We start from the raw sequence: 23,912 nt of genomic DNA, 5'->3' as shown, positions 1-23,912 counted from the left end.
AGAGCCATTCAAATGATCATATTTGCAGCTCTGCCCTAAATGCGAATTAGCTGTCCAAGCCTTTCTGGGCGTGGTCGGTTAGACTTGATTTTTTTTTTGGCGTAGACTTGCAGTTTAGCGGCTGTGGCAGGGCACTTTCCGCAGAGAGGGCTGTTGTTGAAGTTACTGGGTCACGTCGCAGCAGACCGAGACAAACAACCATGACTTCAACAAATATGTTTCAGGGGCTTGAAAGTAGTGGCAAACCAAGTTCAAGGTAGGGGCTGTGTGCTGACAGTTTATCTGGAACAAACCGGTGTTTGTAGTTGGCTTGGTGTTGACAGTTACATGTGTTGATCTGAATTAGCAATCGTGATTCGGTAGGAGGCTCAAAGAGGAACTTTAGCATGGCTAAACGCTACATGCTAGCGCTTTATTAGTTAAGCGACCAAACGTGTGTTACATTTACACTGTAAGGTTGATTTACTGAATATAACTGTATGAATGAAGTGTTGTGGAGTGTGTGATGTTAAAATATGAAATTAGAAACTGGTTTTAATATGGTCAATATTACTTAGCCGTTAGCGGCGTATGTGCCGAGGCTCAAAGAGAAGTTTTGTGAGCTGTTACATACATAATATATACACTGTACTCTCAATCAGAAATGTGTTTTTATATTTAGATGATGCTACTTTGAAGATGAGTAGCATGGGTTTATTAATAAATATACGTTTATGCATAATGCAGGCTTTGAAGTAGCATTTCCTTAAGTGCTGTTAATCGCAAACGAAGTTATGCCGCAGGTTTTAGATTCGTTTGTTGCGCAGGTTTTTAATTTTCTTAAAGAAATTAACGAGTTGTTATTAAAATGTAGCTTTTCACGGTACAACTTGGTGGCCCATAAAAGCCTGACCGCCTAAACTTATAACTGCAGTTGCTTGTCCCGCCTCACAGGAGTAGTGGCGCTGTGGTTTTAGGTCATTTTAATCATCTACAGATTGCAGTAATGAGATATAATGTGATGTTCTTGTGAATTAACGTACATATCTGTATTTTGTAGGGTACTAAGACCTCCAGGTGGAGGGTCAAGCAATCTCTTCGGTGGTTTTGAAGAAGACACCTCTGCCTCCAGACGGCCAAACAAAATGTCCTCCTCTATTTTTGCACCTCCAGAAGAGGCCCAGGGGAGTCACAAACGCTCCAATCCCCCAGGTAAGCTTTCAGCAGACACAGTGTTTTCTGTCTGGGGCCCCTTGCTCTCTCTGAGTGAAAGTCATCACCACACTGTTACTTAGTTTAGTGTGTTCGTGACTCTCCTTTCCGCTATGCAAACGGGGCACTTTGCATTCGTTATCATGTCAGAAACAGCAACATCAGAACCTCTTGTCTACCTCAGTCTAACTCAGTGAGATCATACGCAGACTGATGAAATTAGACAGCTTGAGAAGTTTAAAGGTTGTAGTGATAAAACACTAGCAAGCTCTGTCACGAGCTAAGTATTGATCGAAGTCTAAAGTGCTCGTGAACGTCGTCTAATTTTGAGACTCTAAGTTCTGGGTTAATAAGTGCTCCTCTTCTTTTGGAATAGCAATAATGTTTCATGCCGTTTGCATGCTTTGCCCTGAGGGAGCAGGTGTTGAAAATGTCTGTCTCTCTCCTCTTCTTTTTTTCTTCACCCACATGGTGTTTTATAATTGGCTAGGAAGAAACTGACTATGTCACTGTTGAATCATTACTGCAGTTTTAGAAATGACCAAATAGCCCTGCAAAGCAGGAATGGTATTAGTTAAAACTAAAACCAAGCTTGCTGAAGGACTTGTTCAATAAGATTTTAAAAGAAAAGGTTTCAGAATTTTTATCACATGCAGATAAAACATATACCCCCGGTTTCACAGACCAATCAGCGTCAGGGGTTTGGTGTTGTGGACTTTCGCTCCGCCTCCCTCACATCCCTGCACCAGTAGGAAAGTCCACAACACCAAACCCCTGACGCTGATTGGTTGGAACACTGTTTGTTTATCTGTGGAAAGGTTGATAGCGCCGATTGGTTTTTTTGGCATATCTCGGACCCTAGGCTGACCAGAGAGACGCGGTTTTTTCACAGACAATTTATGGGGCAGGCAGCGAGCGGATCGTGAAGAAAGGTCAGCTGAAATTGACACTTTATGTTTTAGGCTAGAAATCGCTGATACAACCTTTAACCAAAATAAAATTAGAAGAGCTTGATGTATTATATTAAAACTAAACTGAAATAAGTAATAGAACTACATAGACAGATACACACACACACAAATGTACTATTTGTTTACTATATACAGCTCTTGGAATAAATTGGGACCACTGCAAAATAACCAATTTCTCTGGTTTTACTATTTATAAATATGTGACCCTGGACCACAAAACCAGTCATAAAGTTAAATATACATATTACTAATCAAAAATTACATTTTGATATATTTATAGTAGGAATTTTACAAAAAATCTTAATGTAACATGATCTTTACTTAATATCCTAATGATTTTTGACATAAAAGAAAAATCTATAATTTTGACCAATACAATGTATTTTTGGCTATTGCTACAAATATACCCCAGCGACTTAAGACTGGTTTTGTGGTCCAGGGTCACATATGTGTTTGAGTAAAATTAACACGTTTGCTTCATTCTATCTATCTGGCTTCTGGTCTCATCTGCCTCCAGCTTTTTCTAGCTGTACTAGCATGTTTTGCTGCTTGATATTGCAAATTGGTGTGTCTTACCATATTATTTTAATGTATTATCTTAATTATGAACACACTGTTTTGTATTGCAAACAGCATGCATGTTATTATCCTTATTTCCCTATAGCAGATAATAAACTGGAAGTCTCACCCATAGGCTTACTTCTGTGGTGAGGAAAAAGGTGGATAAAATACTTTTCTCTCAAATTTTAGAATAAACATATTGTCATTTAGAGCATTTATTTGCAGAAAAATGGTCAAGCTAACATAAACGATGCAGTGTTTTCAAACCACATGTAATGCAAAGAAAATTTCTTTTTTTTTTATAATTTCAACACAATACTACTGTTTTAACTTGGGAAGAGTTCATTAATCAATATTTAGTGGACGAACCCTGATTTTCAATTAGCTTCTGTTTGTCTTGACATGCTCTCCAGCAGTCTTTCACATTGCTGTTGGGCCACTCCTGGTGCACAAATTTTTCTTTGCTGCTTATTGATGAAGGGCTTTTTTTTTTTCTAGCTTTGCACAACTTCGGCCCTCCCTGTAGGAGCCTGTTTCGAACCATCCTCGCTGTGTATTTTACCCCAGCTGCCATTTGCCATTCTTTTTGTTGGTCATTTGATGTCATCCTACGGTTGTTAAGTGATATTCCAATGAGTTGGTGGTCATCTCGGTCAGTGGAGAGTCGTTTTTGCCCTCTGCTGTCTGTAGCTTAGTTGTCCCCAATGTCTACAGCTTAACTTTTGTTCTTATGAACCACTGTCTTTGAATTTTAAGTATGTTGGAATTTAACAGACACTGGAATGGAATGGCTGCCATACATGTAGACATGCTGACTTAAAGGGGTCATATTATGCGGTTTCTTGTTTTCCTTTGTCTTTGGAGTGTTATAAGCTGTGCATAGATAAGATCTGTAAAGTTGCAAAGCTTAAAGCCTCAAAACCAAAGAGATATTATAAAAGTTACTTACAACAAAAACAAAAATAATGCTCTTTTTAGCAACATCATATGACCGATGATGAAATCTGAGACTTTTCTGACCCCCCTGCTGAAAAAAAACAGCTAATACCAGCCTAGGCTGGTTGGCTGGTCTTAGCTGGTTTAAGCTGGAAGTAGCTGGTTTTAGCTGGTCTCCCAGCTTGGCCAGGGTGGTCAGGCTGGTTTTAGCTGGTGGTTTCCCAGCCTGACCAGCTAAGACCAGGCTGGTTGACCAGCTAAGACCAGGCCTAGGCTGGTTTTAGCTGTTTTTTTTTTTTTTCACCAGGACCTCCACAGACATCAACTGTCCTTCCACATTTAAGGTCCATAAGCATGGTAAAACCATCTGTAAATTAGACCATTTGATCAGTGGTTCAAACGTAATTTTATCAAGCTACAGAATACTTTTTGTGCACAAAGAAAACAAAAGTAACAACTTTATTCGGTTCATTGAATGAAGAAATCGTTGAATAAAGTTGTTTGTTTTCTTTGCGCATGATGAATGAAGGTCTTACGAGTTTGGAGCGACATGTGGGTGAGAAAATAATGACAGAATTTTCGTTTTTGGCTCCAATATCCATTTAAACTGGTAAATTAGATCTTGCAATAAAATTTAAGCAGCTACAAAGGGAACTTTTGGTCAGTTTGCTAAATTAACAACTATTTATAATAGTCTAAGAATGTATTTAATTTTTAGGAACATGTACTTGTGTAACTATTATTGGTATTATTGTGCTATTTTACTCAAAATGAAGTATGGTTATTAAAATTATCAATAGACTGCTTAATATGTTGATATTTCCAATACTGGATGTATTAAGACAGACAGTGAGTCTTGTATTGTACCAGTGAACCAATAAACCTTGGGTGATTTCCATAATATGACAGGTACAACACAAATGATTTTAATGTAAGACACCTCCAACCAATATGAGGTGGCAAAATAAATTATTTCAAAAAGGGTGATCTGACCAGATTCCACAATTAGAAAATAATCCAGAAGTAGTATTTAATTGTGGCAAATTAGACAAGCGAAACCAATTAACAAGCGAAACTAACACAAGCGGTTACCAAATTTAGGTTAAAAAAAGACTAAGAATGGGTGCCTGAATGGACAGAGACTTCGATGTGGTGACTGTGATCTCGGCTTTGTACAATAAAGTCTTATCTTGATATCTGGAACCATCTGGAGAAGATCACTTCCTGCACAACAGTGTATCTCAAACTCTGATTTATGCGTCTCTTATTGTCTCAGGTGGAAAGAGCAGTGGCATATTCGGGGAGCCAGTGGCTCCTTCGACGAGCAAGCCAGTTCCCCCTGGTGGTGCATCCAGTAACATCTTTGGGGGTGCAGAGTCAACCCCACCTTCTGTGAAAAGTCAACATCCCAACAAACCAAAGGTAGACGAACTCATTATCTTATATATTCTTTTTCTCTGGAGCAGAAAATCAGCATATTAAACGGCATGTGAAACTGAAGACTGGCATCATAATTCTGAAAAAGCTTCGAGTTCAGAGGGATACATTTTCAAGTATATTAAATAGAAAGATATTTTAAATTGTAATGTCACAGCATTATTTTTTTTAAAGTGCCCCTATTATGTCATTCTAAAATTGCTAATTGTTTTGGGAGTCTCCTACAATTGATTTACATGCGTGCAAGGTCAAAAATGCTTTTTTTTTTTTTCTCAAAATATGTGATTCTCAAACGATTCATTTGAAGCAGTTAAAAGATTCTGTCTCAAATCTCTCCTTTGCATGAGCCTACTCTGCTCTGATTGGTCAATTGACCCATTCTGTTATGATTGGTCTACAGCGTGTGTCGTAAACAGTAGTTCTGTGTTTTAAATGCTTGATGGGGGGGGAAAAATAAATAAATATAAATATATATATATATATATATATCAAACTTGCAGGTTGTAATTCAGTCCAAAATAAACTAGGTACTAAGCCATCTTTCAAGAGCAAGCGTTTTCTGTATCCCACATTGAACTCCCAGAGATTAGAGAAGCAGTCATTAGTAAATTAACGTGGTTCTGGACTTCAAGTTGTTCGTGGCCAGCCAAGGTAGAACATAGACGGACAATATGCAAATGTGTTACCCTGTGACATGTTGAACACACGGAAGTGGGATTTGAATACTGACGACTCGTTTAGGCTCTACAGAGTTGATTCTTTATTTTAGGAGACAGTAACTCTAATAACTAATATCATACACTTTCGGGTTTACAACTTTGCAGATCATTTACATTCACATACAGCTACATTAAACACTGCATGAAAGGCAATATTGGAAATGGCATAAAAGGGGTGCTTAAACTATTTCTGATCCTTGGTGTGCGCTATTTCAAAAAAAAGATAAAAAAAATGTCCCAGCCCTAAACTTTTGAATGGGAGTGTTAGTGACTCAGCACAAATCTTTAATTTTTATTGTGCTTCCAGCAAAATTGTGAAAATCTGAAATTGTCCAACCATTTAAACTCTAATGGCTTTTATTCTCTGTAGGACAATTTAAGTGTGGGTGTACCTGCTACTCCAGATCCACCAGGTAAAGAAAACCTGTTATTTACCCAACATTACTCATCTGTTCTTCATGCCCCAGTTTATTTCTCCTCAGTCTTTATTGTTGGTAGGCAGTTCCCTTTCCCACCATTTTTTTTTTCTCTCTCTCTCGCAGCCCCAGTGCCTAAGCCGGAGACTTTAGTTGAGAAAGTGAAGGCGGAGCCAGTGACTCCTCAACCAACACCTGAAAAAGAGCCAGCAGCCCCTGCACCAGCACCTGCAGCCAAACAGAGTTCTGAGCCAGCCACGCAGCAACTATCCGATAAGGACCACGAGCCACGCCTCGGACCCCGCCCTCGCTCTCACAACAAAGTGCTCAACCCACCAGGTGGAAAGTCCAGCGTGGTTTTCTATTAGCCACAGCCCTCATTCTCACTCCCCTTTCTTCCATCTGCTTTTAACCTGTACTTATTCTTTTGTTTTTGTTTTTCCCCTTAAGTCTGTCACTCTCCATTCCTTTTTTTGCTTCTGCACTTTCTGATTCATTCCTCACTTTTCTTTTTCCTTTTCATCTTATTAGAATCACTGTTTCTTTTGCTCCAAAATACTCAATGGTTATGCATTGATGGTTGTTTCTCTATTCGATTATGTTCTCTCAGTTTGATAATGTATTAAATACAAGTATGCCTCATGAAACTCGGCACAGTCTATGCAGTGTTCAACTGGTACCACTGTTGGTCGCCAAAGCAAGCTCTTCAGTATCGGCGTATTTAGATCCTCCTTTGAAACCCAGTGAATGTGTTCTGATGGCAGTTTCTTTTGTGCAATAAGGTGACTTCATTTCTCATTTTTTACTATGTTAATACTTCTTTTTTTTTTTTTTTCTTTTTTTTTTTTTTTTTTTGAGTAAGACGTAAACGTAGTAATTTAGATGCCAAAACCAAAATGCACAGTTTTTCTAACTGATGATCGCCAAAGCACACATGTATGACAATGAATCGACTACGTACAATCAGCCATCTTTAACACATCACACCATTAAAATGTCTATACATGAATTTGAATGTAACCTGAGGCACTTAAACTCAGAATAATCTGATATGCCTGATTCTGTACTTGAAAAGAGTTGCTGCGCCATTGATTTGTCAATCTGTTGAATTTAGCCGTTCCTCCCATTAGCCATCTGCTTTGGAAGGTCAGATATAACACGTCTGTGAGTGTGTGTGTGTGTGTGTGTGTGGGCATTTTCCACATTACTAGTGCCATCCCTGCCCAAAATACTTCAGTGGTTGCTTGGCAATGTGACTAGCTGCGATGATGTCACAGAGGCCTGTTTCATACAATACACCTCTGTATTGTTCATTTGTATGCTGTTTTGTATTGCTTATTTTTTTCCATGACAATAAAATGATGTTTCACCATGTTGCTTGAAATAAACTAACAGAAATCATCATTTGAAAAGTTACTCGTGTGCATGTGCTTGCTTTTTTTTTGTCAGGTCAGTATTGATCAGAGTAGGAAGTAGAAATCTGAATAGAGAGGCGCTTCAGGATGGAGGCTGTATTTGATATTGACTGATTTTCTAGTATGTGTAGACTTAAAAAGGTATACATAGATTTTTTTTTTTAACCCTCTGGGATTCCTCATTCATTGGGTCACACTTGTCATCCTCCTTTATTTGAATATTATTTTTCTTTAATGCAGGGGTCACCAAACTTGTTCCTGGAGGGCCAGTGTCCTCTAGAGTTTAGCTCCAGGACTGAGTGTGGTGACCCCTGCCTTAATGTATTTTGGTGGGTCTCATGATACTAGGCAATATTCACCTCTGAATTATGCATGATTTATTTATATATCAAATATTAGGAAGACAAGGAGAACTATTATTTAAAAAAAAGTATTCCCTATTAATGCAGTGTTTTGCCTGAAAAACTACAGCAAAGTTTTGCCTGAAAGGCACATTAGTGTCGTCTGGAAATTCCTAGATGCCTGGATATAGTCCTGAGTGTATTCAAACCCTTTCATTTTCTTCACATTTTGATGTCGCCGCCTTATGTTAAATTGCCTTCATTCTTTTTATTCCCCAAATCAATCTACACTCTTAACACCATAGTGGCAAAGCAAGTCAAAAACAGTTTTTAACATGTTTGCAAATTATTAAAAATAAACTTTTTCCATTGCTTAAGTATTTAGAACAGCTGAAATTTAGCTCAGGAGCATTCCTATTGCTTTTAGATGTTGGCAAGTTCAATTGAATGAGTATGATTTGGAAAGACACAGACGTCATAAAAATCTAACAGCTGAAAATGCATATTAGTGCAAAAACCAAGCCCAGAGGTCCAAATAATTGCCTGTAGAGCTTAGAGACAGGCTTGTCAAGCCACACACCTGGGGAAGAGTTCAGAAAAAATTCTTCTGCATTGAAGATTCACAGAAGCATGTAGTTTCTATTATCCATAATGGAAGTTGGAACAACTAGGACTCTTCCTAAAGCTGCCCTCAGGGCCAAACTGAGCAAATGATGGAGAAGGGCTTTCAATAGACTGGTGACCAAGAAGCTGATGGTCACTCTAGTTGAGCTTCATGATTAGATAAACATCACTGCAACACTCCACCGATCTGGGCTTTATGGCGGTGTGGCCAAACTCAACCCTCTCCTCAGTGAAGACATAAAAACCTACTTGGAATTTACAACAAAATGCCTAAAGTACTCTCACACTGAGAAAAACAAGATTCTCTGGTCTGATGAACCTCAATTCCAAGCATCATGTTGGAAGGAAACCAGGTACTGCTCATCACCTGCATGCATCCCAACAATGAAGTGTACTGTGAGGTGTGTGTGAAGTGTGCCACAGCCTCATGATGTGGGGATTTTTTCAGCGGCAAGGAATAATGGACTCGCCAGAGTAGAAGGAAAGCTCAACACAACAAAATATAGAGATAGCCTTAATGAAAACCCAGTCCAGAGCATTCAGAACCCCAGACTGGGCGGAAGGTTCACCTTTCAACAGAACAATCACCCTAAGCACACAGCAAGAGTGACTTATAGACAACTATGAATCTCCTTGAGTGGCCCAGACACAGCCTGAGCTTGAACCCAATCAAATATTTCTGGGGAAACCTGAAAAATGTGCGTAAAACCCCCATCTAAGCTGACAGAGCTTGAGAGGTGAAGATGTGAGAAGAATGGCAGATAATTGCCAATAGCAGATGTGCAAAACTTGTTGCATCAAACCCAAAAAGACCTGAGGCTGTAAAGGTGCTTTTTGGTCTTTTTGGGTATGATGCGACAAGTTTTAAACATCTGCTTTTGGCAATTATCTGGGTTTTACGCACATTTTCAGGTTTCTCTAAACTAAGTACTGCGTTAAGGGTATGAATACTTATGCAGTGTACTTATTTAAGTTTTAAAAAAAAAAATAATAAATTTGAAAAGTTGTCAAATCTGTTTTTTGCTTTGTCATTATGGTGTATGGAGTGTAGATTGATGTGAAAAGGCACTTTCGCAAGGCACAAGATGAGTTGTGCAAGGCTGTATATTCAGTCTAAAATGACCAAAGACCACCAGAGGGTTAAACAAATGCTATTTAAGTTTAAATTTTATTAAGACAGTAAAGATGTTAAATTAAAAGCTCTAATTTGCATTTCACATTGATATGATTGTTAATGTTTGATGAGTTTTGTTCAAGAATCAGTGGTCAAGTCAATGCAGAGATGTTAATGACAAAAGTTTGCTTCGTCACAGGAATTTAATTAAAATGTAGCCCTACATTTTGTTTCCTTTTCAATAAACTAAATTAGCTGCAGACTGTGCCACAGTGCCAATTGCGTTAATCGCAATCCCATTCGAGGACGCGTGGGGGCTAGAGAGCAACACGATGATGCAATCTGTGATGGGTTTGGCAAGAACTTTTGCGGTCGGCTCTAAAAAAAATTGCTTCTGTGATGATGCCCTAAACCGATTATCCTCAACTGGGAAAGTGACCTCATATGTGTGATTCCCTGAGTCCCTGGTTTATCAGCTTCTGTTTACACAGGGTGTTGACACTTGTTAAAAAAAACTCACACTAAAAAAAAAAAAACTCAAATCAGAGAAGGATTATGTATTAATCAATGCGCATTTGTTTGCGTTTAAGACTTGCCCATGGCATAGAATACATTAAATATAACAATAACATAATTCATGTCGTTAATGGTTGTAGGAGCACAGCAGCGATGAGACATCATGATCCTGGCCTGCTCCATGCAGGCGCTGTGACGTCAGCTGGCCCCTCCATCATCAGCCTGAGAGAGTCACCGACGGAAACAGCATCACGAACCCCCGCCGCCCTGTCAACCACGGGATTGATCTGTAATGCCAAAAATGATCAGTCCAACATAACGCTAGAAAGCCATATCCGATTGTCAGTGACAACGAGCGCTCGTAGGCATATCGCACGGTAGCTATTTATTCCCGTATTTATTTATTTATTTATACTCGGTTTTTTCCTCCATTGATTTTTCAGTAATGGCTGGGCTCGAGAGCTGCGGCTGCTGAGAGGCAGGTGCATCGTCAGACAGACGCTCGTTGGGCGTGATGTGATGCGATGGATTGCGCTCCAGTGTAGCGATGAGACGAACGCAACCGGAGAACCATCGAGTAGCGGCGAGGCGCGTGTGATCGAGCAGCCGACACTGTGGCGCAGGAGCACGGGCGGGGAAGAGGGCTCGTCCCCTCGCCAGCGCTCCGTCTGATCAACAAATATTGAATATTAAACGTCCCGAAATCCGGCTGTTGCTGGTGGAAACGGGCCGTGGAGCGAAGTGGCATCATGTGCACCTGATGACATTGTCATGAATTCATAGAAGCCATTTCGCCATTTCGATTCGTGCCGCCGGTTGTATTATTTATTCTTTCTCTAATAACGAGTTTCGATCAAACGCCGCCAAGATGATGGAGCTGGACGAGGTGGTGTACCAGGACGACTATGGGGCCGTGTCTGTCATGTCAGAGCGGGTGTCGGGCCTGGCCAGCAGCATTTACCGGGAGTTCGAGCGCCTCATCAAGAGCTACGATGAGGAGGTGGTGAAGGAGCTGATGCCGCTGGTGGTGAATGTTCTGGAGAACCTCGACTCGGTTTTAACGGAGAACCAGGAGCATGAGGTGGAGCTGGAACTTCTCAAGGAGGACAACGAGCAACTCATCACGCAGTACGAACGGGAGAAATCGCTGCGCAAACAGGCGGAGGAGGTAAATTATAATAACAATATTTGTATAATAATATCATCTCATCACACATCCTGTCAGTCTCTTCATACAATGTCCTGTTCACACAAGAGGGTTTTATTATTTGGTCATAACTGGGTCTGTAAACATTTACAAGAGCCCTGTAAACACTGAGGCTCTTTAACCCTGTGAAGCCCCTGCATATGAAATAATAGCAAGAAAAATCTGTTTTGTTGAAATGGAATGGTTTGTAGAATCTAAAAATGTAACAAACAAACTATTCAATATATAAGGCTTTTATAGCCAATTTAGTAATGAGGATATGGAGCTCATTCTTAAGTAAACATATCAATTTTATTTGGTGCTGTTGGTATTCGTATGGCCAAAAAGTAAGATGAAATTCTCAGCTTTTAATCTAAATCAGTGACATTTTTATGACTGTTTACATAAAATGTATATACATATAATTTGTAACTATATCTCCGAATAATATGACTTTGTAAGATATTTAAATGTGTAGTTTTATGCTAAAAGCTCCGTTGTTTTAATAGTTGAGGGCATAACATGATGCAATGCAACGCATTGATGATTGACAGATGTACAAAAAATGTTTCTCAATAGCCTGTTGTATCATATTTAATACTTACATTTTAACATGACTTTTCTCAAAGTCATAGTACACCCAAAAAAGAAGATTCTGTCATTAATTATTCACCCTCATGAGCTTTGTTTCATCTTAAGAACACAAATTAAGATATTTTTGATGGAATCTGAGAGCTCTTTGAACCTTCATAGCAAGGGTCTACCACGTTCACAGTCCAGAAAGGTACCAAGAACATCAACAAAATAATTAATAATTTTATGAAGTTACTAGAATACTTTTTGTTGCGCAAAAAAAAAAAAAAAAACTTTATTAAACAATTCTTCTCGTAGCTTCATAAAATGACGGTTGAACCACTGATGTCACGTGGACTATTTTAACAATGTCATTACTACCTTTCTAGGCCTTAAATGTATCATTTACATTGCTGTCTATGCAGGGTCAGAAAGCTTTTGGATTTCATCAAAATATCTTAATTTGTATAAAGATGAACAAAGGTTTTATGGGTTTGGAACGACATGAGGGTATGACAGAATTTACATTTTTGGGTGAACTATCTCTTTTTAAAAAACCATATTTGGATAATCAAGTAAACCAGACCAGTTAATGTCCATCTTGAAATATTACTAACAATATTAAATATATTTTTTAAGAATTATTATCATTAAATATTGTACAGCAAAGCAGGTGCACACAACCTAAAGGTGTATGTTTTTAGAATCATACTAAAAGGCCTTTTACCTATTAAAAAGTATAAACTGTCAATTAGACAACAGAAAGAATTGTAGTAGATTGTGTGCAACAGGTTTTTCAGCAAAGTTTTTGATCAAGTTGATCATTTAGATGATTAATAAATTCATGTAGCAAATGTGACACTGTAGGCTTTATAGGGTTAAAGCCTCTGTCTATATATCTTCTTGCTTTACTTACACATGGAAACTCATGTTGTAAACAGCTATTGCTATTTGATCTGGCCAATTTATTGTCCTTGACCCTGGGATGCCCACTTAAAGGGTTAGTTCAGCCAAAAATGAAATTTTTGGATGAAATCCGAGAGCTTTCTGACCCTGCAGAGATAGTAAGGATCTTACCACAGAAACATAGTAAGGACATTGTTAAAATGGTCCATGTGACATCAGTGGTTCATTCATGTTCATTTTATTAAGACTTGACCATGGAAAGACCCTTGCTGTCTATGGTGGGTCAGAAATGTCTCAGATTGCATCACAAATATCTTCCCTAAAATTTTTTCTCTAAAAATGAACAAAGGTCTTACAGGTTTGGAACGACATGAGGGTGTGTAATTAATGAAAGAATTTTCATTTTTGTGTAAACTGTCCCTTTAAGAAACGTAAGCCAACAGCCCTGACAAATGCACTATTATTGTTCTTCCATCTTTGTCCCATAATGAAATTTGTATGTGTTGCTCAGCCTATACTTGCTGGAAACAAAAATCTCTAAATCTCCTACAAAAGATGATCTCATATATGCTTGTACATAAATAATACACAGACAAACACTCTCGTCATTTTTGGACATCAGCACAGGCTTACAGTGACTAGACAGCTACAGGGAACAGATGCCCTTTAGGACGCTCCGCATGCATCGTCACTACATGCTAACATTGCCAAAACATTTTCCAAACGTAACTATATTATTGACGGCACAGCTGGGACATTATTGGGATTCTTGTTGTGTTAAGCTTTATAGCAGAGTTTAGATGGCCTAAGTAACACGTAATCAAAATGTGTGTGTTTCCTCTTTAAGCGCAAGTCATTGCTGTACTAGTACAGATTTAGTGTGTGAATATATAATATGAAAGTGAGTGATGATAGATCTGTAAGAATTGAGCAAGATTATTGTATCAGAAAGTACAAGGAAGAGAAAATACAGGCTGTTTTTAGTATCATAGATGTTAAAGGGGAACATGTGCCTTATGAAATGCAGTAACTGCAGTGGTGCTTCTTACCCATTACTTGATTACTACATGAAAGATGGCCACACGTCTAATACGTCTGTTTTTTTCTATTTTACATCTATTTCTTGGTTTTAAAGCTGTCTTTTTTCTTAAGTTTCTTAATTATTTTTAAACAATTTTTAAATAATGCACTGTTTTTTCTCATTAAAAAAAAAAATTCTAGATGCTTTTTGTATATACTCATAAAATAAATAAAATAAAATAAATATTTCACTCAAATCTACTGTGCATTTTCCTAGTTGTCCAAAAATAATAGACGCCAGTAGGGAATCAGACTTGTTTCTACTGCAAAAAGAAATAGGCTATGGTTAAAATAATGTAATTAATAAAATAAAATAGCTAAGTTTCAGGGATAGGTGATTTATGTTTTATTGCAGTAATGCAAAGACGTATGTGCTTGGGGTGCAGAGGACAAAAGTGGGAGGATGATGGGCAGGGAGGGTGATTATGGGGAATCAATTTTCTCATAGAAGGAGGCTGGCTGCCGCTGTAACCCGATTCTCATGTTATGAGACAGACAGAGAGCACAGAGCGAGTGAGATAGTGAGGGATGGAGTGAGTGAGAGAGGGAGGGAGTAAACAGCATTCTCCAGTTTCGCATCCTGTGGGATTATGGCAGTAGACTATAATGGCCACAGAAAGAACATCCTCCTCACTATTTCTCGCTGTCTTCCTCTCATATAGACTCATCTATGTATGAACACATGTTCTGAATGTCAAACAGCTTGATATAATACAATTATCGATCCTCGAGGGAGAAATCAGTGTATAATGTCTCTAATTGAACTTGCATTTTAGAATTTCGGCTGTAATTTGGCTTTAGAAGAACTGGCATTTATCTAATAGAATAAAAGCGTAATACAGATTATTTATGATATGCATGAGGCATAAGAATGTTTTTGCTTCATATTCACATCTTTCTGATGTATGGTGGCATAACAGGTGCACTTGGCTCTACTCCAACTTGCCACATGTAATTTCATTCAATATTAAAATCTCATATCCCTGCTTACACAAGACAAGTGCAAGCAAAGCTGTAACTTACTTCCGAGAAAAAGTATAAACACTGTGACTCTGCACATTCATTTTTGGGCATCCCAACAAGCCTGACACAGCAGTATTATCTCATCCAATGCCGCAAGTTTTGGGCATCCATTTGTCTGGCCAACTAGATGCAGACAGAGAGACCTGTTTTGAAACGCTGTAAAGCTAGTGATGCAGAAACTACACACTTCACCTTTAATGACCGTTTGTGATTAAACTGCAGTATCGAATGAGGGATATTGTTATGTCAAGGTATAGCATGAACTCAAATTAGCATTCTGGAATGACATTATGAAAAGCATTATGTAACATTTAATGCCTCTATAATTCCTTATGTAGACATGGTTTTGATATGAGGTGTATGTAGTACTCTAGAAATGACTTTATAAGTCAAAACACTCATTAGAATGACATGATCGGCCAAGTGTGATGTGTTCACTGAAGAGGGATTTGAAATGTATAGTGTTAGATAGAGTGCGTTTGGTTTTTCCCTCTCTTTGCAGTGCTGGGATTACTGAATTCCAGGAGACTGTTTGTGGCCGGGCTGCACTGCAGAAAGAGCCTATTGTGTTCCACTTAAATCCTTGCAGCTCAAAGTCACCACACACTGCACTTGGAGTGTGTGTGTGCGTGTGTGTGTAATGTACCCGGGTAACTGTGTGTGTATATGTGACTGTATTGTATTCGAGGAACAATCCCTTCTCAAAATGCTTTTTGACCTTGTGCTGTTCTGCTTCATAATGTGGTTATGGATAATTTTGTCTGTCTGTTCATTCATCCATCCATGCATCAATTCAATTCAGGCTTTCATTCGGTGTCTGAGAGAGCTCAACGTGCAGCATCTGAAGAAAACATGCAAAAAGAAAAAACACCAACAAATTATGAAAACATGAGTTTGACAACACATGTGCTGCAAATACTCACAACGCAACCAAATATAGAAACTAGCTGGTCAACCAGCCTGGTTTTAGCTGGTCATAGCTGGAAGGCAGGCTGGTTTTACAGGGGTTTTGGCCACTTTTCCAGCCTGGCCAGGCTGGTCAGGCTGGGAAACCACCAGCTAAAGCCAGTCTGGCCAGGCTGGGAGACCAGCTAAAACCACCTACTTCCAGCTTAAACCAAGGCCTAGGCTGGTATTAGCTGTTTTTTTCATCATGCTCGTTGCTGTAGCCATAGATATGTATAAGTAGATTCCCTTTTGACCGCTCCAAGCACGTCCTCCATCTTAACAACAGGGATCTATCTATACTTATCTATGGTTGTACATGCATGAATGGTCATATGGCGTTTTCGGCTGTGTGGTGTAGACGGAGATCCGTCGTGCGGTAAATTATAAAATTACCGCCAACTCCTTCCTTGCGTTCTCTTTCACTTTGTAAGCGCATTGTCACACAAACAAAATCATTGCGAAAAAACGAGACGTGAGCTTTAAAATTTATTAAAAGAGGCTTCGAGACAGAGGAATTTGCCTCGATCATTTTTTGTAATCGAGTTACTCGAGTTACTCGAGGAATCGTTTCAGCTCTAATAGAAACGCACTACAAATACTCATTACACATCCAAATGCAAAAACACGCTGCAAACACTCACAACACAACCAAATACAAAAGTGCTGCAAATTCTCATCATGCAAGCAAATACAGAAACGCACCGCAAATAATCATAACACAACCAAATACAGATACATGGTGCTAATACTCACAATGCAACCAAATATAGAAACGCACTGCAAAACTCTTAAACACATCCAAATACAGAAAACGCTGCAAACACTCACAACACAACCAAATACAGAAGCGTTGCAAATACTCATTATGCAAGCAAATACAGAACCACACTGCAAATAATCATAACACATCCAAATACAGAAGCGCTGCAAATACTCATTATGCAAGCAAATACAGAACCACACTGCAAATAATCATAACACATCCAAATACAGAAGCGCTGCAAATACTCATTATGCAAGCAAATACAGAACCACACTGCAAATAATCATAACACATCCAAATACAGAAGCGCTGCAAATACTCATTATGCAAGCAAATACAGAACCACACTGCAAATAATCATAACACATCCAAATACAGAAGCGCTGCAAATACTCATTATGCAAGCAAATACAGAACCACACTGCAAATAATCATAACACATCCAAATACAGAAGCGCTGCAAATACTCATTATGCAAGCAAATACAGAAACACACTGCAAATAATCATAACACATCCAAATACAGAAGCGCTGCAAATACTCATTATGCAAGCAAATACAGAAACACACTGCAAATAATCATAACACATCCAAATACAGAAGCGCTGCAAATACTCATTATGCAAGCAAATACAGAAACACACTGCAAATAATCATAACACATCCAAATACAGAAGCGCTGCAAATACTCATTATGCAAGCAAATACAGAAACACACTGCAAATAATCATAACACAACCAAATAAAACGCTGCAAACACTCACAACACAACCAAATACAGAAGCGCTGCAAATTCTCATTATGCAAGCAAATACAGAACCACACTGCAAATAATCATAACACATCCAAATACAGAAACATGGTGCTAATACTCACAACTCAACCAAATATAGAAACGCACTGCAAATACTCTTAAACACATCCAAATGCAGAAAACACGCTGCAAATACTCATAACACAACCAAATAATACAAAAAAACGCACACCAAATACGCACAACACAACCAAATACAGAAGCATGCTGCAAATACCCATAAACACATCCAAGAGGAGAAACACACTGCAAAAACTCACAACTCAACCAGATAAAGAAACATGCTGCAAATTCAATGCAGACAAATACAGAAACACACCAAAAATACTAATAGGCACAACCAAAAGCAGAAACATGCTGCAAATACTAGGGATGCACCGATCCGTATCGGCCGATCACTTGCGCGTTTTGTCAGTAAAGCCGGTTCTGTAATCAGCGGTAAATGCCATCAGTTGCGTGATTTCACGTTGAGCCGTATATACTACACACAGCCGTTGTTTACCGACGAGCTGCGCACATTCACACTGATAATGAACATTGATTTGCGCAGCTCGTCGGTAAACAACGGCTGTGTGTAGTATATACGGCTCAACGTGAAATCACGCACCTGATGGCATTTACCGCTGATTACAGAACCGGCTTTACTGACAAAACGCGCAAGCTTTATCGACCGATTCATATCGGTGCATCCCTAGCAAATACTCATAACATAACCAAATAATACAAAAAAGCACTACAAATACGCACAACACAACCAAATACAGAAGCATGCTGCAAATACCCATAAACACATCCAAGAGGAGAAACATGCTGCAAATACTTATAACACAACCAAATGCAGAAACATGCTGCAAATACTCAATATGCAAGCAAATACAGAAGCGTGCTACAAATACTCATAAACACAACAAAATGTAGAAACACTCTGCAAATACTCATAATACAAACCAAATACAGAAACATTATTTATTAATTTTTTTGTTTTCTCATATTCGCCATCCTTATCAAAATGCTTGTTTTGGATGCGAAAATGCAGAAAATCAAACACGATCTGAATTTTTTTTTGACGGACGAAAGTTTCAGAGGCAGTGTGTAAACTTGATTAACATAACCTGTATTTTTTTTAACGTGCAAAAATCTCAGACGAAAATTTCGTGCAATGACATTAACTCCAGCAGCTCGTTTTGGATGTAGGGTTGCCAAGTCCGCCTTTTTTCCCCACAGAATTGGTCTACTTTTAAACTGTTGCCATGGGTTGATTTCCCCCAGTTATTTAAAGGTCCCATATTGTCAAAATCGAAATTTCCTGGATTTTTCATGATAACTGAGGTCTATGGGCTATGTAACTACCATATGAGTTTCAAAACAGTCAATCCACAGTAAACTGCACATAGCCTGCTTAAAGTAGCTGTTTCTTTTCACGAGACGCTGTGACTTCCGTAAAGATGTGACGTCCGATCTACTCAGTCACCGCCTTCAGTCACCACCCCGAACACCAACCACTGTCCCACCCTCCTTTTGTCAAACCCAGACAACAACGCATCCATTCCATTGTTGAGCAACAACAACACGAAAACAAGTCGAGAAAACGCTGTTCAGTCCATGGATGTCAGGAAACTACATCATTGCACAGGCTTCAGAACAACGTGAATATAAGAGACCAGTGGCAGTCAACTTCAGCCTCTTTCACACAGCGATTCCGGTAAATACACGGATAATGTGTCCCACGATTTGTTCCGGAATTGTTTAATTTGGTTCATTCACAGTTGTTTTCCGGAATCTGTGCGTGCTTTACACACAACCCATAAAGACATGTGACGTTTGGATGTGAGATGTAATGCGACGCGTACGTTTCACTAAACTGAAACTAACCTGAACAAACTGTGCTTCAGCGCTGATAGTGAGGAGCTGGCTCTGCCTGATCGCTGCTTCATTCCACTTTGCAGGGTAACGTGAGTCGCAGGGTAACGTGCATCATCACTACAACACTGCCTTTATGGTTCTGGCTTTTGTTCACACAGCGCTCGTCCAGTAATTTTCCAGAATCAGCGCACATTGTGAAAGGGGCTTTACTGAAGCAACAGTTATGTAGCTTACTGCATTCGGTGTTTGAAAAAGAAAGAACATTAATGATCATTCTGAAATATCCTGTTGAGTATCAGCAAGCTAGGCTCTCTCTATGGCTCTGGGTTCGGCTACAACGATACATGACCGTAGTTACCTGTGATTGGCCTGGCTGTGCGTCACTCAGAAAACAACAGGCCAATCAGAAGAGAGGCTCATGAATATTAATTAGATGGGCCAAAATCGACCTGTTTTTGACAGAGCTCCTAAAAAAGGAGCTGTAAAAATAAATTGAGATGGATTTTGGCACTTATACCGCAAATATATATTCTTAAGGACATCAACAACTAAAATAAACCTCCAGAAATGTGTACAATATGGGACCTTTAAAGGTCTTAAATATTGCAGAAATTAAATTTCAATAAAAAATCATTTTTGTTTTGTTGTACACTGTTAAGAAAGATCTTTAGGTTTTTTGCAAAATAAATATGTTGAGAATGCATAATACTCTCCTATGTCTCTTTTTGATTAGGATACTTATTATAGTATAAAATATTAACTTTATTCACATACTAAAGGGACAGGACAGGCTACTCCTCCCAAAATGTACCAAAAAAAGTAATATCGTGATATTATACCGTCACCGTTCAAAAGATGAAAAATACCGTGATATTAATTTTAGGTCATATCGCCCACCCTTAATTGCAAGTAGTACAGACCACAATGAAAATGTTTCAAGGAAACCCTAACAAGTTGTGAAAGTAAGTTAGCCAGCTTACATAATGTTTCACAGTTAATGTAATTGTGTGTTATGTCAGTTTATTTAGTTTAATAATATCTGAAAAGCTAAAGAATCATAGGATCAGGGTGTTAAACAAAAACCTCAACTTTCAGAGTAGACACTGGCATGTCCCAGGTTTGCGGTTTCCTTAAACATATCCACTGTGGACTGTATGTATTTGCAGGGCATTTCTGTGTTCGGTTATGTTGTGAGTCTTTACAGCGAATTTCTGCATTTAGTTGTGTTGTGAGTATTTGTAACGTTTTTCTGCATTTGTAGCATCTTTGTGTGTTTGGTTGAGTACATGCAGCGCGTTTCTATGTCTGGTTCTGTTGTGAGTATTTGCAGCACATGTGTTTAACTGATGTTTTTATAAGTTGCTGGTGTTTTTTCCTATTTGCATGTGTTTTTTGAGATCTGTATCTCTCTTAACATTGTTTCACCTGATTCGTGCTGTAAGATAAAGACCTTGTGTGAATGTGTGTGTTTGTTTGTTAACAGAAATTCATTGAATTTGAAGATGCCTTGGAGGCAGATAAGAAGGAGTTGCAGACTATGGTGGAGACTTTGGAGCTACAAACAAAACAACTGGAGCTTAAGACCAAGAACTACGCTGACCAGAGTGAGTCTGTGCACTCAACTGCATTTGTTCGTACAAACACATTGACACACAGAGATTTAAGTTTTTTGCACTATGCATTTTGCACTATGCATTTGCATGGTCCTCTCTTGTAGTCTCTCGTCTGGAAGAACGAGAATCAGACATGAAGAAAGAGTATAACGCCCTTCACCAGCGCCATACAGAGGTCAGTAATACCCCCCAGCACAGATTCATAACTCGAATTAACACAGGATTCAAAAGTAATGGAAATGTATAAAATATTATGAAAGTTAATTGAAATTTCCCAATTGGATATGCTTTGTTCTAGCTATTTTATTTATTTATTTATTTAAACCTTTTAGCTGCTAAAAATAGATTTTTGTGATTGTGATCTTGATACATTTATTTTTGGCATGGAAACAATGGAAATTCATTAGTCGTAGTTTTTCGGGACACTATTAGCAATAACTTGAAAGTTACAAATACAAAGCTGTACTTCTCGAAAATGTCAGCATATACACTGACTTTTATTTTTTTCACCAGATGATACAGACATATGTGGAACACATTGAGCGCTCAAAGATGCAACAGTCAGGCAGCAACCAGTCCGAATCTACAGGCTGCGGACGGGCGTGAGTGACTTGTATATTTAGCATTCATGTGGCCATTCCGAGCCTTCATTTGCATGAAGAGTTTGGAATGTGCATTTGGAATTCATTTGTGTTTTGCATGTTTCTTTGTGCTATTAAATAACATGCTTTGTTGGTAACCAGTTGGAAAATTCCTCTGATTAGTTCTAAACATTTTGAATTTCGAACTGCAAACTCATATTCTCTTATTTTGCTATACATCACCTATGAGTGTGTATTGCAGTTTGGATGTATGTATCGGATCCTTTGGATTTTGATAATACAAAATGGCCCATTATTGAAACAGTTGTCTTGGAGACAGCGTTGCTAGGCGCTGGGTGATGATGCTCAGTGACAGTTTGTCATGTCTTGCTTAGTCACAGCTAGAGTTGTGGCTGGCTTATAGTCATACTCAATTATACACACATCTCCACACATTTTTCACACATTTCTCTTTTCATTTAAACACAGCTAGTTGATTTCAATTAGGCATACTTGCAGGTTGAAATTTTGGATTTGTGACAGAGTCAGAACTGATGTCTTTTGCCTAGGGAAAACAACATCTTCAGTTGCTGTATACATTATTTTTAATGTTACTTAAAGGAGTAGTTCACTTTCAGAACAAAAATGTACAGATAATGTACTCACCCCCTTGTCATTCAAAATGTTCATGTCTTTCTTTCTTCAGTCGTAAGGAAATTATGTTTTTTGAGTAAAACATTTCAGGATTGCTCTCCATATAATGGACTTCTATGGTGCCCCCAAGTTTGAACTTCCAAAATGCAGTTTAAATGGCTTTAAACGATCCCAGCCGAGGAAAGAAGGGTCTTATCTAGCGAAACAATGGGTTATTTTTTTAAAAAATTACAATTTATATACTTTTTAACCTGAAATGCTCGTCTTGTCTAGCTCTGTTTGTACTCTGTGTAGAGATTGAAAAGTATATAAATTGTAAATGTTTTTAGAAAATAACCGATCGTGTCGCTAGATAAGACCCTTCTTCCTCAGCTGGGATCATTTAGAGCCTTTTGAAGCTGCATTTAAACTGCATTTTGGAAGTTCAAACTCGGGGCACCATAGAAGTCCATTATGTGGAGAGAAATCCTCAAATGTCTTCCTCAAAAAACATCATTTCTTTACGACTGAAGAAAGAAAGACATGAACATCTTGGATGACAAGGGGGTGAGTACATTATCTGTACATTTTTGTTCTGAAAGTGAACTACTCTTTTAATTATGAAATCCTCAGATAAACAGCTTTTAAATTGCTTTAGGAGTTTAACCTTGACATGTCAGAGCTGAATTAGTCATTTACTAACAGAATGTAAGAAATATATATTTTTTTATTATGAGCGGGTGATATCCCTGAAGATATGATTAACTGGTAGAAATTTGTTAATGGGTAGAGATTTTGGACTGTCGTCTCTATCGCGGTTACAGGCTCACGTGACGTTGCTGTGCTACATGGTCACAAAAACGTATTGTTTGCATGTGATTTCAAGCATTGTGGTTAAAAAACAAATGGTTTTAAGCTGCTAAAAAACAATCAGCAGCGATAGATAACTAATTTTGCTATATCACGTGCTGTGTTGAATGGTTAAATATACTCACTTCTGTGTCAAAATGCCTGTTTCCTCAAAAAACAGTAATTTAGGTCTTAAGTGAAAGCAAACAGCTGAGAAATAAAACATATGTGCAACAGTAAATTGGATCCGGGCAGCTCCTAAAGTGACAGCAGTCTGAAAATCCTGCCTCTGTCATTCACGTTAATCAAACAACAAAAAAAGAGAAAATCTCTCACTGCTCTTGACTAAATAACTTTAATGTAACTTTAATAAGAAGAAATATATATTTAATTTACACAGTGAATTATATACACACATTTGATTATTTTGTAGTTTTGTCCTTTTGCTTGTAATTATTTTCTTATTCTTATTTAATCACTAACTGTTTACTTGTCTTCAGTGAGCTTGATTTTTTTGTTTTTAAGATTTAGGCTAGTGTTATTTTTGTAGTATCGTCACTAGTGACAAGTATTATGATATTTTTATGCTGTAAAAATTTTGATATCATAAAGACCTTATTTAAAGCAAAAATAACTGTATTATGTATAACTGTATATCATTTTTCTGTTAGATAAAATTGCCAAGATTTTGGTCATATAGCCCACCCCTATTTTGTATATATGTGACCCTGGACCACAAAACCAGTCATAAGGGTCAATTTTTTTTTAAAATTGAGATTTATACATCATCCGAAAGCTAAGTAAATCAGCTAGGACAATATTTGACTGAGTCACAATTA

At 38.2% G+C, this 23,912-nt stretch overlaps 2 protein-coding genes across 23 annotated transcripts in view; both read left to right on the top strand.

The window, feature by feature from the left end:
• The first annotated feature begins 112 nt into the window (after positions 1 to 112).
• Positions 113 to 7,647, top strand: jpt2 (Jupiter microtubule associated homolog 2). The gene is made up of 5 exons (XM_073833329.1): positions 113 to 256; positions 1,040 to 1,191; positions 4,936 to 5,081; positions 6,186 to 6,228; positions 6,358 to 7,647. Exons 1-5 carry the CDS (start codon positions 201 to 203, stop codon positions 6,597 to 6,599), a joined length of 639 nt encoding a protein of 212 aa, XP_073689430.1. The 5' UTR covers positions 113 to 200; the 3' UTR covers positions 6,600 to 7,647.
• A 2,816-nt stretch (positions 7,648 to 10,463) lies between these two features.
• Positions 10,464 to 23,912, top strand: part of mapk8ip3 (mitogen-activated protein kinase 8 interacting protein 3) — a 43,893-nt gene continuing 30,444 nt past the window's right edge. For 19 of the 22 annotated variants that reach the window (XM_073841733.1, XM_073841765.1, XM_073841655.1 and 16 more), the window contains exons 1-4: positions 10,466 to 11,409; positions 20,881 to 21,001; positions 21,115 to 21,185; positions 21,524 to 21,612. In XM_073841733.1, the coding sequence (XP_073697834.1) occupies positions 11,110 to 11,409; positions 20,881 to 21,001; positions 21,115 to 21,185; positions 21,524 to 21,612 (581 nt within the window). In that variant the 5' untranslated portion in view covers positions 10,466 to 11,109. Of the gene's footprint in view, positions 11,410 to 20,880; positions 21,002 to 21,114; positions 21,186 to 21,523; positions 21,613 to 23,912 lie in introns of all 22 variants that reach the window. The other 3 variants (XM_073841751.1, XM_073841708.1, XM_073841772.1) reach the window with 2 other exon arrangements.

This window comes from Garra rufa, chromosome 1 (genome assembly GCF_049309525.1).
Source record: "Garra rufa chromosome 1, GarRuf1.0, whole genome shotgun sequence".
In the NCBI taxonomy this organism is placed as follows: Eukaryota; Metazoa; Chordata; class Actinopteri; order Cypriniformes; family Cyprinidae; genus Garra; species Garra rufa.
The sequence above is the reverse complement of the archived record's forward strand: the minus strand, read 5'-3'. Positions and strand labels throughout refer to the sequence as shown.